The sequence below is a fragment of the Acanthisitta chloris genome, unplaced genomic scaffold (genome assembly GCF_000695815.1).
Source record: "Acanthisitta chloris isolate BGI_N310 unplaced genomic scaffold, ASM69581v1 scaffold6213, whole genome shotgun sequence".
NCBI lineage: Eukaryota > Metazoa > Chordata > Aves > Passeriformes > Acanthisittidae > Acanthisitta > Acanthisitta chloris.
Genome location: NW_008666463.1, coordinates 62721 through 81255, shown reverse-complemented (window position 1 = coordinate 81255; position 18535 = coordinate 62721). Strand labels below are relative to the sequence as shown.

Here is an 18535-nt window from a genome sequence, read left to right as displayed (position 1 = left end):
TTTCCCTTAGGAAGTTCTAGCTCTCTGACAACACACCTACCCCAAGGCATTGGATGAAAAGTCCAAGGCAGAAACAACTTATGTTTACAGAACACAGACAAATTCCAATTTCTAGCATTCCTAAGGCGAGCCCAAAACACACACACCCCAACCACAAGGGCTGATGAACCCACTCATTCTGCACCTAACTTTGATCTGGGAAAAAAGGACACAGATAAGGAAAATCCTGACTCTCTTTCCACTCCCAGACAAGCAACTCAGGGTGACAACAGCTCTCTCTTACTGCCCTTTTTGATCTCACAGTATTTGTGTTCTTATTGAGGATGGGTTCTCAGTCAGCCCAGTGTCCTGCACATCGACCCCTGTAGCCTCTCTTAGTGCAGGAAATGAAAATTACAAACAAAACTCTGGAGGTTCAGACTTGTACTGCTTAGATGTAAAAACAAACAGACTACAGATCCACATGGGATTGAAGCTTTCTAACTCAAACCAGTGACCTATTCAGAAACTGGCGCTGTAAAAGTTATCAGCACATTCCCTGGCAACTGAATGATTTTCCAAACCATTCATATGGCTCCTGTACATTCCCTGAGTTCTTCTGACTCTCACCTCTGGTTCGACAAGGTTAAATCAAACTGCCCATCAACCTGGCAGGTGAAATGCTCCGAGTCATCAACTTCTTCCCTCCTTAAAACAAAGATCGCAAGGCAAATGAGTTAGTGATGAGACCACAAAACAATCAAAAGGTAACAAAACCATTTCTGTAAGTGAATGCTAAGTAGAGCTGGCACTTCCTTACTGAATTCCCAGCATAATCACTTTAAAATCTAGTCTAAGAAAGCTCACAATGCCACATGGATGTTTAAACAGCGCAGGGAGAAAAGGCTGTTTTGCTCAAGTAGCATTAACAACTAGCCAGCAATGCCAAGAAGGTTTATACCTAGCATTTTAGAAGTTGTGTTCAAACTTGACAGTGTTACTTAACAGAATCATAGAACTTAAGGGTTGGAATGGACCTGACAGATCATCTAGTCCCAACCCTCAACAGCTATACAAATAAAGTAGACTCAGTCTTGCTAGGGCTTTAGCAATGTACCAGCTGGTGTAAAGCTTAAGCTGCAGAAAATTTACACTGGCACAAGTAGAACCTTGTGAGCCAACAGGGAAGCAACACAGCAGTCTCACCTGGTTGGTGTTTTGGAAGCCGAGGTGCTGGTTTTCTCTTCCTGAGAGGGCATGAGCAGTGAGGCGTAGCGCCGCTCCGAGGAGTTCGTATCCATTGTGAAGTTCAACTCCTGGCTTTTCCCTCCACTGCTGCTTTCACTATTGCAATCTGTGCTATCCAGGTTATCCGAATCACTGTTCCCACTCGCACCACCACCTCTTGGCTCTCCATTTATTTTATTTTTATCTGCTTTTTGCTGTGCTAGAGATATATGCTGATCCGGCAAAATTATCTGCATATTCTGAGGAGTCTCTTTTGTTTTATTTTTCTTATTTTTTCTATTTGTGCTGGGGGTAGTCACCACATTAGCTCTTTTCTTCCCAAAGGCATTTGTGAAGGTAGTTGAAGTCGCAGAAATTCCAATCGTAGTTGTAGTAGTTGCACTTGGAGGCTCTATAGGAACTTCTTGCTCCACTGAAAGATAAACAGTTGATACACAATCAGAACCCACAAAATGGGATTGGCCACTCAGTGCCCTGAACACACTACAGCTGAAGCTCCTTACTGAGCTGTCAGACTACTTGCACCACATTCAGCTGAAAACCCTCCAAGACTGAAAGACTTTGGGGAACAAAGGGGAGAAAAGCTGAGCAGAGGAGTTCTGCCAGGAACTCTGACTGCAGAGGGAAGACCCAAGGCAGCAGCTGTGCAACACTGTCACGGTAAGACGACAGCTTTCAACCACATTCCCTTACTTTGATGGTTAAAACAAGGCATCCCCACCACTATCTTTTTCATAGGGACACTTGTTCTTTACCTTCATCATCATTTTCTTCTTCGTCATCATCTTCTTGCAGCTCCAGCGTTTCCTTAGGCTTATTTTCTTCATCTTCTTCTTGTTTTCTTTTTTGTTCCTCTTTCTTCTTCTTTCTCTTTTCCTTTCTCTTCTCCCTCTTAGCTGCAAGAGCTTGTTTTCTGCTCTCCTCTCTTGACTATGTAGGAGAAAAGAATCCATGTTTAAACATTTTCACACAGTCTAAATCATAGTTATAACTCAGATCTTCCCTATCAGTCTGGGGGGAGGGAGGAAGGAGAGAGCACAATGGACTAGGATGACTTTGTCACATATTGAATCATAACACAGAAACTGGGCAGCCTTCATGGAACAACAGGACTAATTGGTCCAAAAACATCTAAGAAATGATAACAAAATAACAACCAAAACAGAGGTATTACAAAAATAGAGTTTTACTGGAAAACCAGTAAAACCTCTCGTCCTCTCGATCCTTTCGCAAACAAACATTTAATAACCTCAGTAATATTTCTGCAGCCATGTTCACATCTTTGATTCAAAAGTCTGTGCTCAAAAGAGTATTTTACACACAACTGCTCTAATTTTAACCACTTTATTTTTAACACATGGAACCAATAATCTGTGCTGCACTGCAGCTGTGCACAGCAACTGATGTGTATTTAACAGGTCCACAACCTGTAAAATGATGAACTACTGTGGAACTTGTCAAAAAACTGTAAGAGCCTCCATTAAGAGAGCCCACTAAAGAGTGCCTAAGTGTGTTACTCTAGGACACTTCACAGCATTCTCAGTGAGGGAGAAAGTGATTTTTCCCACTATCTGCTCAACTCCACCAAGCAGAAGTCCATAAAATGCTTATGGACTACAATGTACACAGTATATAAACACACCATGTGCCACACCATGAGACTGGAGACCTCCCTTACTCTCAAGTCCTCTGCACTGAGGTAATCCCAGAGACCTACTACCTAAGGGAACTATTGCTAACTCCAAGCCTTCCTAAAAAGGACAATGGAGTGGCTGAAGCAGAAGTCAGTTCCAACATGCCACCCTCAGTACATGTTTCACTTGCTACATATTAGAGGAAGGAACACACAGCCACAGCACGAAGACCAACTGCCCCCAGAAACACCAAAAGGAAACAGAGCCTACAGACACACAGTTCAAACCCTCTGCTACACAACAGCAATTCTCTACTCACTTTTTCCAGATCTAGCTCCTTCAGCAATATAGTTGCATTCTTATTGGCTTCTGCAGCCTGCTGGTCTTTAGCCTTCACAATTGTCTCCACACACTGGTGACACTTCTTCAACAGGTCCTGGAATGCAAACTTGTCTTACTATCCCCATAATAAACAAAAATTGGGGAGTGAGACTTGCTTTACAAATATGAGGCTGTGTCCCCTGTGCTCATAAGCATACAAACTATTCACAGAATAGGACTCTAACTGCTGATTTATTTTTTAAGTCCTGTATTAAAAAGGCAACATGCACAAACCTCCAAATCAAACACAGGTGAGCAAATATATACATTTTGAATACTTAAGAATTTCTCATGTGTATTTTTGCTGAAAGTTCAGGACAAGATCACTCACCTTGTCCGTGATTGTGGCTATGTAGCGCATGCACTCAATGTCTGAAGGAAACTGGTTCACTTCTTTCACCAGGAACTGGACTACTTTCACATGCCCCTAGAACAGCAAAGACAACTCTAATCTCTTGTATACAATTGTCAACACTCATCATCAAAATGTAGGTTTGATACCTCTTAGTCCAATGCAAAAGACTGAAAATAATCAGGAGCACTTCTGGTAAGCTGCTGTTTGGGAAGGAAGCAGTTATTGCTTGCTCAGTGCTGACAGCACAGCTAGTGTTCTGCATCAGGGTGGCAAAGACAAGCTCTCCCACAAGGTATTAACTTCAAAATATGAAGACCAAACCAGGCCCAAGGACAGAGGCACATCTTCATGTTTTTAGTCACAGTCAAGACAACCCTCTTTACACCCTATTTGTCACTCCAATCTACTTTCTTGCTGCTCATGCTACAGAACTGACTTAGATTGTTCAAGGTACAAGGTAAGTCTGGACAGGGAACAGAGACACATCAATGTTATCCTGGCAAGCACAGCAATGTGTTGCTGGGGTACACTGCAAACACAAAGTACCTAACTGAAGTTAGGTGAAAGCAAGGCAGACAGCAGTGGCACGCTCAGCATTGCTGTTTGTCACAAAAGCTGCACATCTATTTGCTGTTTTGTTAAAGGCAAAGCAGCTGCAGTTAATAAATTCCTCTGCTATAGCTATGCTCATTGCATCCAACAACACAACTGATAGAACCATCGCAAACTAACATTCTTCCTGCCAAGAAGAAAAGGCAGTGGGTAACAAAAGAGCTGACTATACAAACTGTCCCATCACAGCAGATCAGAATGGAACAGGAGAAACACAAAGGGTTTGGGACAGCTTATTCCAGACTGGCACTGTGTTCAGCTCAAAAGCTGGACTGAAACAAGCAGTGCAGCCTGCAGAAACATAGAGGGAAATAGGAAGTCTTGAACTGGCAAATCTCAAACAGTGAAAGTTTTTGGACTGGAAATAATGAAGTTAACATGGTTCAGAGAATAAAATGCTTCATCTCTCAAAAACTGGATCTGTGTGAAGTATAGAGATTACAATTACTTTAAAGCAAGCATTGTATCAGAGGTAATTTTGCTGTGTTGTATTGATTCTTCCAGAACCAAGCATTGAGATTCCAGACCAAATGAGCAGCACTGTCTAGAAAACATTTAGCACTGAAATACAAAAGGAGTTGGTCTCCTACCTTGCGAAACGCTGACATGAGAGGGGTAATTTTCCTATTATCTGCAGCATCCACATCTGCTCCTGCCTGCACAAGCAGCTGAACCACATCGTAGTGGCCTCCGTTAGCTGCCAGCCACAGAGGGGTGTTCCCTTTCTTGTTCCGAACATCGATGTGTGCTCCTCTGCAAACAGGTGAATGGGGGTGAGGAAAGGGGGCAGTCAGACAGCAACGTCACAGAAGATCAGAGCACACTTAGATATTCAACTTTAATAACTGAAATAGAGTGGCTAGAGGGAAGAAACTGTCCCTGAAATGTGCTGTTTCATTCGCAGTGTAGTGGCACAGGGATTATTTGAACTTCCCTGACAGATGAGCACTCACTCCAAGTCACCCACTGCACCACAGGTATGCAACCAGCAACCCCAGGTCCTCTGAACCATCATCAGCCTGGTGACTACACACAGGACAAAGCAGCCCCTTGAGATTTTAGCAGAGCACATGGTTATGCTGGAAAAGCTCAAGAGCTACTTTCAGGCTTTGCCCCTCAAGTGACAGAGAGGAAATGCTCATGTGGGAGCTGCAGGATTCATACACAGCCAACAGCTGTCTGAGCCAGACACTGTCTGCCTGTCTCTGGTCCCAGCTGCCTGCTCTGCTTAAATAACACTGCAGTAGCAAGATATTCCAGGATAACACTGGAGAGTAGGAAACAGGTCCTACATCCTACTTCCAAAGCTGCTTTGCTCTCAGACACACAAGGTAATGTAAACAAGGGCACCTTTGCCACAGAGAATACAGCTACAGGTCAAATGTGCCATGAATCATAGTCATGGTTTGGGTTGGAAGGGACTTTAATGATCATTTCGTTCCAACCTCCTTGGCATGGGCAGGGATGACAACCCTGAGATCAGGTTGCTCAGGTCCCCAACCAACCTGGCACTGAACACTTAATGAGAAGAAATCATTTACCGATTAATGAGGAGCTCGCAGAACTTGTAGTGACCCTTATCTGCTGCAATTGTTAAAGCTGTGTCTCTTGAGGAAGGCACAGGTGGGGCATTCACATCTGCTCCTTTATCAAGGAGAACCCTTCCAACCTCTGCATAGCCTCCCGAAGCTGCTTCCATCAGGGGTGTGAGACCAGTCTGTGCAAAGAGAACGAGTTACTCTGTGAAATCTCCACAATATACTTTAGGTAAGACATAAATGATTGCTACAAAGGGAAATCAGGTTTTTTTATTTAGCTGCTTATATTTAGTTTAGCAGCCTAACTTCAAGCATTCTCTTTCTCAAAAATACCCAGAAAACCCAACCAAAAAACCCTCAACAACAAAACAAAAGACCCACACACAAACCAACCAAACAAAACCAACCCAAAACCCAAATACTCTTGGGCTTTGATTTATACAAACCCAAGCAAACTGTTGACTAAGCACCACCAGACACCTGTCTCAATAGTAAAAGCAAAGTTTGTAACAGGATCTCTACAACAGAGGTTAGAACAGATTCAAATGAAGACACAAGTGTTTCTACAAAAATACTAAGAAATTGGCTTTATAGCTTTTCTCTAGCCTCCCTTAGCACTGAGACTGATCTGGGCCCAACTTAGTTGCCAGGCCAGACTGTTAAATAAACTTACACCAGCTGCTAACATGCCCAACTGACCATTTGAGAGCTGGCTTTTATCCATATCCCCTTTCCTCCAGCCACAGTCATTCCAGAAGCAGGCGGGGTAGACAGACACAGCAATTATTTCAGCAGCCTTAGGAGTTACCAAAAATTCCTTTGTGCTGGGGAAATCAGTCTGGCTGTCTACACAAGCTTTAAGCTTGCTTTATGGCAGGAGACACAAAGCTGTCCCAGAGCACCAAAGGATGGGACCTGTGGAGCATTTCAGAGGCACAGAAGGTCACAGTACTGAAGCCATGGGTTCTACAGCAACGTAAAAGCTTTACAAACTTTGACTGCACTACTTCTGTTGTAGACAAGAAGTCTGTTCTACACGAGAATCACAAGCAACACTATTCTCTTCCTGCCTAGATTTCACTTGTACGCAAAAATATCTCTGTTCTGCTAATGAGTATCACGTCAAGCTTAAACCTAAAGAAGTTTAGACAAGAGTCAATCTAAGTTTCATTATGAGCTCAGCAGAACCACTCAGCTCTTCCCTAACACAAAAAATTCATCATCATTGATGCTTTTTTTCTTTTTTTAGCAGAAACCAAACTTATTTCAGAACATTTAAGAAGACCCTGATATAACAACTCCTCTGAGCCCAGAGAAGCTCAAAGCAACAGGAAAATATGAAGAAACTTGACGAGTCGGAGGCAAAAAACTCATAAAGAAAGGCAACTCCCCCACTTACCTTTGCCCTGTGCTCCACATTGGCCTTCCTGTCCAGAAGCAGGCTGACCACCTCTGCCCGGCCCTGGAAGCAGGCCAGGGTGAGGGCTGTGTTCCTGTTGGTCTCGATTTGGGCATTAATATCAGAGCCCATATCAAGCAGCAGCTTCACGGCAGGTACGTGGCCATTCATAGCAGCCAGCATCAGAGGAGAAATCCCCAGCTTACTCCCAGTCCTAAGGGAAAGAAACAAACTGCAGTGCCCAGAGCTGGAGAAAAGCTCTGGGAAACCTAAATGTATCTAAAAGCAACAGAACGTTTTGCTTTAAGTCAGAAAGGAACATATAACCTACACAAATACAGACACTGACCTAAAAGAGCAGCATTTTTAATTGATTAGGAGAAACCATCAGAGGAACTATATGCAATAGACAACTGCAATTTGTAAACAAGGAACACACATTCCAGCTTTCAGACATTCAGATGGGCAAAGCACATGTAAACCTTAAGCTACACAGACTAAAAATCCAGGCTGCATCTGATGAACTCACAGAAAAACCTGCTTCTAGCACAGCTGCAGTTCTAACTTTCTCTCGTTAAGAGTTCTCTCGCTCTATCTAGTGACAGAATCTATGTAAGCTTTCTTAAAATAAATGGAGAGGAGGCTTAAGCTGTGTAAATTTATTCCTATTCCTGAAAAAGACATCTTCAAACAAACACACAGAGCTGCCCTGAGCACTTTGGTTGGTTCCTTTCCCTGGTTTGGCTGGAAACAGTTTGACTTTCAGATCTCAGAATGGTGGAAAAGGGAAAGAATAGGTTTGTAAACTATGATAATCCCGTAAAATTTAGCTATAAGTCAGATGAAGTTTGTGATAGTTAAAGGCAATTTAAAAGCACTAAGACAACATGAACACACAAGATAACATCAGTGCTGAAAGGCTGCAGGGAGGTCTGAAAGCATCTGAGATTCCAACCTGTACCCCAGCACAGAGCCCACACGGAGTGTCTGTGCCACACTGCAGCTCAGCTGCTTAGGTGGTACATTACCTGGAATTAATTTCTGCCCCAGCATTGAGAAGAATCTTGATGATATTAACATAGCCACCAGATGCAGCAAGGCTTAATGGCGTGTAATCAGACACATTCCTGTGTTCCTTATTTGCTCCCCGGGCCAACAGCAGATCAACAACCTGAAAAGACAGCACGGGTATTAACAGACATACTGTGGCCTTTGCTATTATTCAGAGAGTGATGTTGTCACATGCTCAAACCTTCCAGTGTGCTACTAGTTTCCCTTGTCAATCGACAAGATTCTACAGGAAAAACTTTACCCTCTTCTGCTTGACTTTTCCCTAGTTCTGTACAGACATCACAGCCCATGAGCACAGCAGCTGACCTGCCTGTGCTACAGCAGTGCACTGACTGAGGACAGACCACAAGGGATCACAACTGACCATAACCAATAGCTAACAAAACTAGGACAAGGCAAGAGAGAGAAGAAGAAAGCCTTAAAATCCTTTGTCCTTTCTTGGAAGAAGAAAAAGCCTTAAATTCGCTACACTTACACAGGTGAAAAACCTTTCAGGAAAAAGGAGGATTTATCATCAACAAAAGAAACCCAACACTGTACAAAAAAAAAAATCTATCTACAAGAAATAACTCAAGCACTTTGAGGACATGTCTGTACCTCCTGGCGTCCCCCGGAGCATGCCAAGGAAAGTGGAGTATCCTTCGTGCGCTCGGACTGCGCTTCTATATCCCCTCCTTTGTCCAGAAGAATCTCCACAACACCAACATGTCCAGCAGTTGCAGCCAGAATCAAAGGCGTAAAACCTAACAACATGACATTGTCTTAAAAACAACCTTGAGAACCTCAACAGGATTATTAAGGAGCAGAAATGCACAAAAGGGTTAATTCACAGTGAATTTTATTGACCAGATGTGTCTTCCTCAGACTGGGGTTTCCTGGTGTAGGCCACAATCTCAGAGCCATTCCTGGCCCTCTTCTGACCCTGACACATTGAGGCACTGATTCCAGCCAAAGGCTCTTAAACAGAAATCTAAACAATGCTTGTAGTGATCAGTTTGAACTAAGCTCTGACCAACTCCTTTCTCTGCAAAAGTCACAGCTTTCCTCTTAGTTCCTATACAATAAAGCTCCAACCAGTGACCACATGTGCCCTGTACATGACGCTGATTGCCAGTGGCCAGTGTAAGTGCCAAAGTGTGTGGTGTGGTGATTTTGTTCTCATAGCATTAAAAGGTTCGAGATTTTTCTGACCTCTGTTACTGAGAACAACAATACCCAACCTGACAGCTGCCACCCTTCAGCTCTGTCAGCCAAGATTGGATGGTTACCCCCATCAGCTGCTCTGTCTAGCTTGGCAATGTCTTTTGCAGAGGGTGAAGCATAAGGACAAGTGCCTCATGTTTTGTAAGTCTGCCTAAGACCCCACTCAGGTGCACCTTCTTTCAGCAATGCAGACAGAAAAGCACGCAGTGTCACTGGCTTTGTATGGCCAATGCAGCTTATATTTTTGCAAGCTTCAGTAGCTTTCTGAAGCAAAGAATCCCAACTTTGCTGTTTCAAGTCGTAGCTCGTGGTCAAACCGTGTCACTGGTTGAACTTACCCTTCTTGTCTCTGTGCTCAATGTTGGCACCACGTGCGATCAGCACCGACACGAGTTCCTCGTGCCCTCCCGCACACGCCAGGGTCAGAGCAGTGTCGTGGTTACTCTCAGTCTTCATAGTTGGGAAGAAAGAGAAGCAGAAATTACAAATAAAGAGGCTTTTAATATTTCTACAACAGTACCAGATGAATGTTTTTTCCTTTCAGAACTGGTCAGGAAGCAGATCCACTGCAGCCCAAGCACAGTTACTCACATGTGCATCGATGTCCACCGAGGGGTACATGGGCAGCACGGACTGGGAGGGCACATTGCTCGGTGCCTGCGGGCAGGGCTCGGGCGTCGGGGACTCGGTAGTGTGCGAGGAGCTGGTGGAGCCACTGGGCACTCTGCTATTCACAGCTGAAAAGTAACACCAGGCTATTAATCTGCTCTCGGGAATGTCACGGTTTGTATGAAAAATATTAAGTCCCATAAAACTGCAATGGTCTAATATCAAAACAGCACTGGGGGGGAAACACAGTAAGTGTTCCTACAAACAAAAAGCAGCTCTCCAGCAGTTAAACAGTCAAACATTGTCTCCAAACTGTGGTAAGTTAGAAAATCATTTTATGAATTAGTCTGTATGCATCACACGTGGGAATTATGAGGGTGATTAGTTACCCTTTTTGAATTGCAATCTTCACTGGTAAGAGTTCAATCCTGTGCTCAGACTAAGCAGGCAAATCACTAACACATACACCTGATGTTCAAAAACACAGTCTGGAACTCCAAAACTTGTCACAGAAAGGTTAGTGCACACTTAGCCTCCAGAGAAGGCTTTCAGAGCGAGACGACTGACAGCAACACCCACTATTAATCATGTCTCAAAGCTGAACCAAACCAGGAGGGTGGAAGGGAAGTAGACAGGAGGGGGCAGTCAACAAAAATAAGAGAGCTGAAAACTGTCTGTGCTCCCTAAAATTTATTCTGAGTGATGCACAGCTGATAAAAAATGTCATCCTGCCGATTCAGCGCAGCTCAGGGATACAAGGAATGCAACTTTGTCTTCCTTTTCTTTTTTAAAAGAACAATTTGAAGAAACTTGATAATTGAGAATCAGATTTTTTTCACCTAGTTTTAAAGGAACGAGCAGAGAAATTTCCCTGTACATATCCACCATGGATAGGGTGTGCAGCTTATCTTTGGTAACTCATGTTGATAGAGCAGCTGGATTTGACAAGTGTTGTCACTGCTGGATTGCCAATGTCTCTACTGTGCAGCCTCATCACATGAGCACCTGGTGAGCTTCAGTTATTCCAAAACACACACTAACAACTACAGGTAAGAAATAACTAGCAGTATTTTGCTTTTGTCCAGGTGTTTCAAGGAAGATGAAGGATCAACTCAAACTTGTGTACAGCTTAAAGAAAGAATTTTACAAACCTTTTCCAGCTCAACCTTCCTCATTCCACTGACAAAGTGCACACCAGCATATACTCTTAGAAAAATGGTGCAGATGGAAGGGTCTTAGAAACATCCTCAACACAACCACTGATACTACTAATTCAGCCTCCAGGGTTGCCTATGTGTGACAGAGGGAAGACAGGCTGGAGCACAGCACCATGGGTCACTTCCCCTGGGTTCTGGAAACATGGGGGGTTGTCCTGACATTTGGGGAGTTGGCAGTTTTCAGTGGTATTTTTAAGTAAAGCATTCTTCTCAGGACATAGGCAAAACCAGCATTAGCGTTTGGTTACCACATTTAAGCAATGAAATACTGGATTTGAATTCCTGTTACAACCTTCACCAGCAAACCAGGTTTGCATTGAAGGTTTCAAATATGAAAGCTCCCACTTCACCTGCTAACTCTGGATTACCACTCACAGAAGCAAATGAGCATTAATTAATGCAATACAGTTGTCTTCTTGCTCAGCAGAATGAAGTGCAAGATAATAACTGGATTTCTAGAGATCATTCCTTCCAAAATACAAGACACCGAATCACCCTGCTAAGGACTTAAGTTCAAGCAAGCTGGTCCTTCCTCATGGAAGATGCTGGCTCAGTGTTTTCAGATCTTGCAGCCACAGATAGATGTAAAACCGCGTGCATGTGCTGTGCATGCAGAGGGACTGTGCAGAGAGACTCCACTTCAGCTGGTTTAAGGATCCTTAGTATAATATATTCAGTGATTTTGTTACAGGTTCAACAAATTCTCTGTATTTCACAACCATGACTGAAAATATCCAAGTATTTCTTGCATACTTTAGATTTTCATCATGTGCTTGAAACAAATGAGTGTGCACTAAGCACTTCACATGCACAGTAACAATGATGTCGAACGTGAGAGAACACCAAAGGTAGCAGAAATGCAGCTAAACTCTGTACTGATACTTTTAAATCTGGATTAAAATTAAATCTAACAGCAAATATTCCTACAATGCCCACCAGTTAATCACCCTCTCTGTAACTGCTGAGGTTACTTACTTCTGCCTCCAGTCTCACGGGGCTGATTTGGCTGAAACCAAGCTACACAGCAACAGAGAGTTTTAACTTGCAGATGACCTTGCAGCAATGGTTCTGACATCCCATCACATGCATCTCTATGAAACTGGAGTTATCTCATATTTCCCCAACTCTGTTTCTGGATAACCAACCTCAATCACAGGAGGTGGGACAGGCACTGTAAACCCTACCCAGCGAGACATGGTCATCCCACCACCAGGACACGATGGCAGAGCCACTCCTCTAGTCTGCCTCCTGCTGCCAGAGTGGCCTGGCCATGCCCTCAGGGATGGCTTCACCAGTCTGACACTGGCCCCAGAGAACTTGAGGACATCTTGCCGATCACGAGTCTTTTGCAGGTCACACTCAGCACCAGGAGCTCATGTGCAGCCTTCCCAAGGGGCAGTATCACCATATCCACTGCAGACCTCCATCTCAATCCTTGGCATTAACGTGGAATGATTGTGGCACTGCAGCTCAGCACTGCCTGTGCCTCCAAGGAAAGGCTGGCTGCAGGGCACAGACCCTCTGTGCCTCCCAGGAAAGGCTGGCTGCAGGGCACAAACCCAGCCAAGGTGGACAAGCTCCTTCAGCATCTCTACACTGCACAGCACAGTTTCACTGGACTAGAAAAATGTGTGGCTTTCACCCTTTGAGAAGGGGGAAACTTTCCAATGTGCAGACTGTTTCCTACCAACAGACATTTGTTGTTCTCACCAGGAAGGGCACTGACAGACACACGGCCAGGCTTTGATTAAACATCTTCTGAAAAAAGCATTTTCACAATGTGCACCACCATATCTTCAAAAACACCAGTTTTGTGCCATAGGTTTTAGATGCTTCCATAGACTTCAATATTAAAAAGACTTGCATTTAAAAAAAATAAAATATCCTACACTTGACAAAATCCAGGTTTCCTCACGCTCTACAAATGGCTTGCAACATTCCAAAGGGTTGTCTTTGTATCAGTGTGAAGCTGAACACTGGTCTACAAAGACATGGATGCCTACTTTCCAAAGGTACGAAAAAATATCAAAGGAAACATGAGTAAAACAAAAGAAAGCAAGAACTTGGTATTTTATCTACGTACAACTCTGGAGGCATTGGCAGAACCTGGAGCAAGCAGCTCTGGACAAGATTTCAGCTGTAGGCTGAAACCATGTCTAACCAAGTGCTGTCATGCCATGAGCATGGACATTCAGGAATATTGGACTTGGATTTCAGTTCCCTTCTCCTCAAGGGAACTGGGATTTTCCAGACAAAGAATCATCCTTTTTCATGCCTGAGCAGCCTTCCAGCCTGTCCATGCAGCTTCTCCACAACCTGTTCCTGCACAGAGGCTTTTGCATGTTGGTAACTGCAGCTCCTTTCATGAGTCACCATTTCCCACTCTAGATTATCCTAGTAACCAGTTTTACTCCTGACAGCAATCATCAACAAACACAGCAACTCAGATGTCACCTTCGAAATCTTTACCTTAAAAAAACACAGTTCTGTATTCACAACCAGAATTTCAGAACCAAACAACAAACAACAATAAAGTTTCTCAGAACATGCCTGAAATTTCAGTAAGAAATGGGAGCTCACAGGGGGACAGTGGGACAGAAGCACACACAGTCTCTTGACTAAAAATACCAGCTGAGCACAACAAAGAGGAATAAAAATATTCCAACTAGAGACAAAACCTAGCAACAGAGAAAAGAAACTTCTTCATCTTCAATACCCTAACCAGAAAAAAGCCTCAATTCAGATACTGCCAACTAAGAAATCTACTATGGTAAATGCAGAATGTGAACTGAAATGGAACTCCAACTGTGCAAGACAAGAGGCTCCAAGAAACCAAATATGTACTGAGTAATGAAAATAATATCCAAAATGTCCTCTTCTGATCATCAATTTATGGCCTTCCCATTCTCAACTGCACCATGTCTCTGTGTCTTTTGTAAATCTGATTAAAGTTTTGTCTCTAGTAAACCACGCCTTCAATACAGGATTAGGTGCAGTATTTTTGCATAAGCACATATAAATAAACTCCATTGCAATCAAAACATTCTGGAGTGGAAAGAGCTGCTTCATTTTCAGGTTTTACCTGACTTTCCAAAAGGTACTTGGTGGCCTGTGCAGAACTTTATGAAAGAGATGACACAGGTACATGCCTGCACGTGACTCACTGCCAGGCAGGTTGCCACTCTGCACCTTGACATCCAGTGCCTCAACACCTCACAGCTGACAAATCCTGTCAGCAGAATGGTGAGATAAATACTTCATTTATGTGTGTTGTCACTGTTAAATTAGTCAATAAAATATAGATTTGAGGCTTCATAGGAATGCAAGTTCTCCCATACAGTTAGTCCCAACTGCAGCTTGGCAAAGTTTGCCTCTTACATCACAGAATCCCAGACTGGTTTGGGATTGAAGGGCCCTTAAAGCTCATCTCATTCCAACCTCTGCCACAGGCAGGGACACCTCCCACTAGCCCAGGTTGCTCCAAGCCCCATCCAACCTGACCTGGAACACTTCCAGGGCTGGGGCAGCCACAGCTTCTCTGGGCAACCTGTGTCAGTGCCTCAAAGCCAAGAATTTCTTCCCAATATCCCATCTAACCCTGCACTCTGGCAGTGGGAAGCCACTCCCTGTGTCCTGTCCCTCCAGGCCCTTGCCTGAAGTCCCTCTGAAACTCTCTTGTAGTGCCTTTAAGCACTGGAAGGAACTCTAAGCTCTCCCCGCAGTCGTCTCCTCTCCAGACATAGCAGAGCAGAGCTGCTCCAGCCCCTGGAGCATCTTTGTGGCCTCCTCTGGATATCACCACTGGTAAGAGCAGCAGGAGAAGATCTATCAGGGCAGAGGGAAAAAGCATTTCTTCCTTCTGAAGCATCCCCCATCCTCAGAAGGAACAAAAACATTCATACCTCTTCTGAACTCAGAATCACTGCAGCTCCAGCAGTGGGACCCCTCACGGGACAGCACCTCCCTAGGAGCATCTTTGTGGCCTCCTCTGGATATCACCACTGGTAAGAGCAGCAGGAGAAGATCTATCAGGGCAGAGGGAAAAAGCATTTCTTCCTTCTGAAGCATCCCCCATCCTCAGAAGGAACAAAAACATTCATACCTCTTCTGAACTCAGAATCACTGCAGCTCCAGCAGTGGGACCCCTCACGGGACAGCACCTCCCTAAGAGCCAGGCTCTCCAGGCACGAGCCCCTGAACCAATTCACCTGCCATCTGTAGCACACATGTAAGAACCAGTTCTCATCACAGTTCCTACTGCTCAACATTTCTGTACAAAATGAAGGACTTAATGGGCCAGTTTGTGGAAAAAGTCAAGTGGATTTTAAATACAGAGCAAAGAGTTCAGAGTATGAGTAGGTCAATTTGTAGTTTGCTTTTACATGGACACAAATCTGAGATGGAGTAGGATTATAATTTACACGGGGGTCAGTTTTACACAGTCTAGATTCAAAAAGAAGCTATCTTCCAACAACTACTCTTTTAGGGGGGATAAAACAAACTTAAGAATTTCAGAAGAAAATACATTTCAGTGAAGCAGTATCAATACATTTTTGCAGAAGCCTCTGGAATTCAACAGCTTAAGTCTCCTTGAGTTGCATTTTTGCAATTATAGTTCCTAAGAGCTGCAGATGATGCCATTTGCAGTAACTTTTGAAATTAGTAAATCTCTTTTCTTAGCAAAAAATGTCTTTAGCATAAACCGTAACCAGTTTCAGAAAATGTCCATTTACTCTTTTTTATTTAAGGTAAAGTTTTCCTGGTTGTTTGCCATCTTCCTTCACACAGCAGTTCTCACACTCAGCTGACTGCAGCACTTTTCCCTGAGGGTGCACTGAGTATCTGGACGCAGTATGAGCTGCTGACCACGAGAGGGATGTACTACAATGGCTTTGTGCTAGACATGTTCAACTCTCAGCAACAGCAGCTTCTCCAGAGATTAAGCCCTCGTTGATTTTGTTTTGCATTAACCATTCAAATCTTCCTCCTCACACACTCCAGTACCAAAATTCTGCGTAATGAAAACTGAGAATGTTTTAATATTGGCTGAGTATTCTGAAGAGCAGCACAGAGCAGGGAGGGAGGCTTGCGATGCCAGAACAGGGAGAACTAAGACCTATAAAATGAGAGGCTTCCTTGGAATTACACTGAGGAGCAGACAGGAGCTGGTCCCACCATCCCACTACCCCTCTGACTGTGGGTTCCATGGGAGGTTGCAAAGTCACAGGTAGTCTCGACTTGCATGAGCTTGATGCAGTTACCATTCCAAAGGCTCCCAGGAATGGCTGGCCAGAGATCTCACTGCACACTTGTACAACCTTGACATGAACTCCAGAGGACAGGGCAGCGACTACGAAACAGGAGGAGTGTGGGGAAACAGACAGGACAATAGTGGGCAGGGGGACAGGCACAAGGTACAAAGGAAAGTTGAAAAACACCGAATAGAAAAATAAAACTACGAACCAAACAACACTGGCTATGTCCTACATACCTCCAGCAGCAAACCTCAATCCTAGTCAAATCCACGCAATGAAGTCACCCAAAGTGGTCCCTGCTTTTGCCAGGGGGCTCACACAGCCCAACGTGTGGGCACTCCCATTCCTCTTCACACCGCATCAACACATGGAAGGATGTTGAGGTTTTTGCTTTTCCTCCAGCTAACAGGACACGTTTGTGCCATGTGGTACATCTAACCAGCAGATATTCCCATGCAACACCCAGGCTTTAGCAGGGATTCTCCAAACACAAGCCATCACAGAACGGAGCGGTTGTGCATGGATTCCAGCTGTGTTTAAGCTCCGGCAGCAAGGAGAGGGACATGCTTGTCCAGACAAGTGACAACAGTTTGGCTTTTTCTAGAGATGGCTACCACATGGAAGAAAGTCACTGAGGGATAAGCCTGTATAGAACATTCTACAGAAGATATAAATCTGTCATGCTTTTGGGTTTCCTAATGGGCACTACTAATCACTCATGATGAGGCTATTTAAAGAAGCACAGAAAAAGATGAGGCCAAAGGGGCAAAAACAGGTGTCCAGTACAGGAAGTTTGACACTTTAGAAAAAAAAAATAATGAAAATTTAAAAAGTCTCATGTTAGAATTGAAAGTCACTGTTAGGATTAATAGCACTAATCAGGAACTTTATTCTTAAGCAAGTATTCCCAAACTGGAAAACCCCAAGACGTATTTGGAGGGAAGGAGAGAGAGGGAAACTGAGCACACAAATTAATGTAAAAATAGGTATATTTCTTAACCCACCTGCTATTAGGTCATCAAGAGTGTCGGTAAGCGTCTGTGCTGGAGTGGCAACCATTAATCCGTCTGGTTCTTGAACTAAGAGCCCCTGCCCAGCAATCTGCTGCTGCTGTCCTACATTCTGCTGATTCCCTAATGCTTTCTGAAGTTCAAGAGACTCTGTCCCATTATAACCTACGTTACCAGAAAAATTACATTGCGATGCTGGCAAAGGTTTTTTTCAGCAGGTGGTGGAGACTGGTGTTGCTCGTCATCTTTAGACAAGATTGTGTCAACCTGAGGTAACCCTGAAAAGTTATCCTCTGGCAGACCCTTATCAGCTTCCACTTCTGGGAAGACCCCTGTAAGTGAGCACTGCTGCTGCAGGGGAGGTGGTGTGTCTGTCTGACCTTTGGTCTCCAAATATTCTTTGGTAAACTGCTGTTGGGTTTTCATCTGCAACTGCCTTTCCACCTTCTGCAGCTCCTTCAATATTTTCTTCTTCTTCTGTACTTGTTCTTCTCTGTTCTTTTTAAGTTCTTCAATCTTATCTTTATTTAAAGGTTCACCTTGAATTAATTCCAATGATTTAAGTTGTGCTTTTTCAATAGCACTAATTCTCTGTCCAAGTTCATTCAGCTTGCCTTCAGTCTCTTCTACTATGCATTCCAAAGGCTGGTATGGGTGAAAAGGTGGCAGTAGGTCCTTATCTGCTACCTGCAGGGAACTTGACTTCTGCTTGGATGCACCTAAGCACATGAAAAATGTTTGAAAAAATGCCATGCTGAAGATACCCCAAACCTCCCCTCTCACCCACCAAAAAAAAAAAAAAAAGAAAAAAAAGAGAATAATGAAAAAAAATTAAAAAAATCTTTACAACTAGCACTGCACATCTGTCAAAGCACAGAAAGGCAAACCCTACACTCCATGTTAAGACAGGAAAGGACAAGGCATATAGCTGGGATTTTCAATATTGATCCTCATATATCCCTTCAAACACAGCTACTTTAATCGTAAGGAATAAGGAAACTTCGCAGTTTCTGACATACATGAC

At 43.8% G+C, this 18535-nt stretch overlaps 1 protein-coding gene across 1 annotated transcript in view; it reads right to left on the bottom strand.

Moving 5' to 3' along the window:
- Positions 1-18535, bottom strand: part of LOC103799772 (ankyrin repeat and KH domain-containing protein 1-like) — a gene marked incomplete at both ends in the record, with an annotated part of 76047 nt that overhangs the window by 4501 nt on the left and 53011 nt on the right. The window contains 13 exon segments of the mRNA XM_009072120.1: positions 1186-1639; positions 1983-2157; positions 3181-3297; positions 3574-3669; positions 4800-4962; positions 5751-5926; positions 7147-7360; positions 8175-8317; positions 8815-8960; positions 9759-9870; positions 10012-10157; positions 17506-17721; positions 17724-18230. Of these exon segments, the coding sequence (XP_009070368.1) occupies positions 1186-1639; positions 1983-2157; positions 3181-3297; positions 3574-3669; positions 4800-4962; positions 5751-5926; positions 7147-7360; positions 8175-8317; positions 8815-8960; positions 9759-9870; positions 10012-10157; positions 17506-17721; positions 17724-18230 (2665 nt within the window).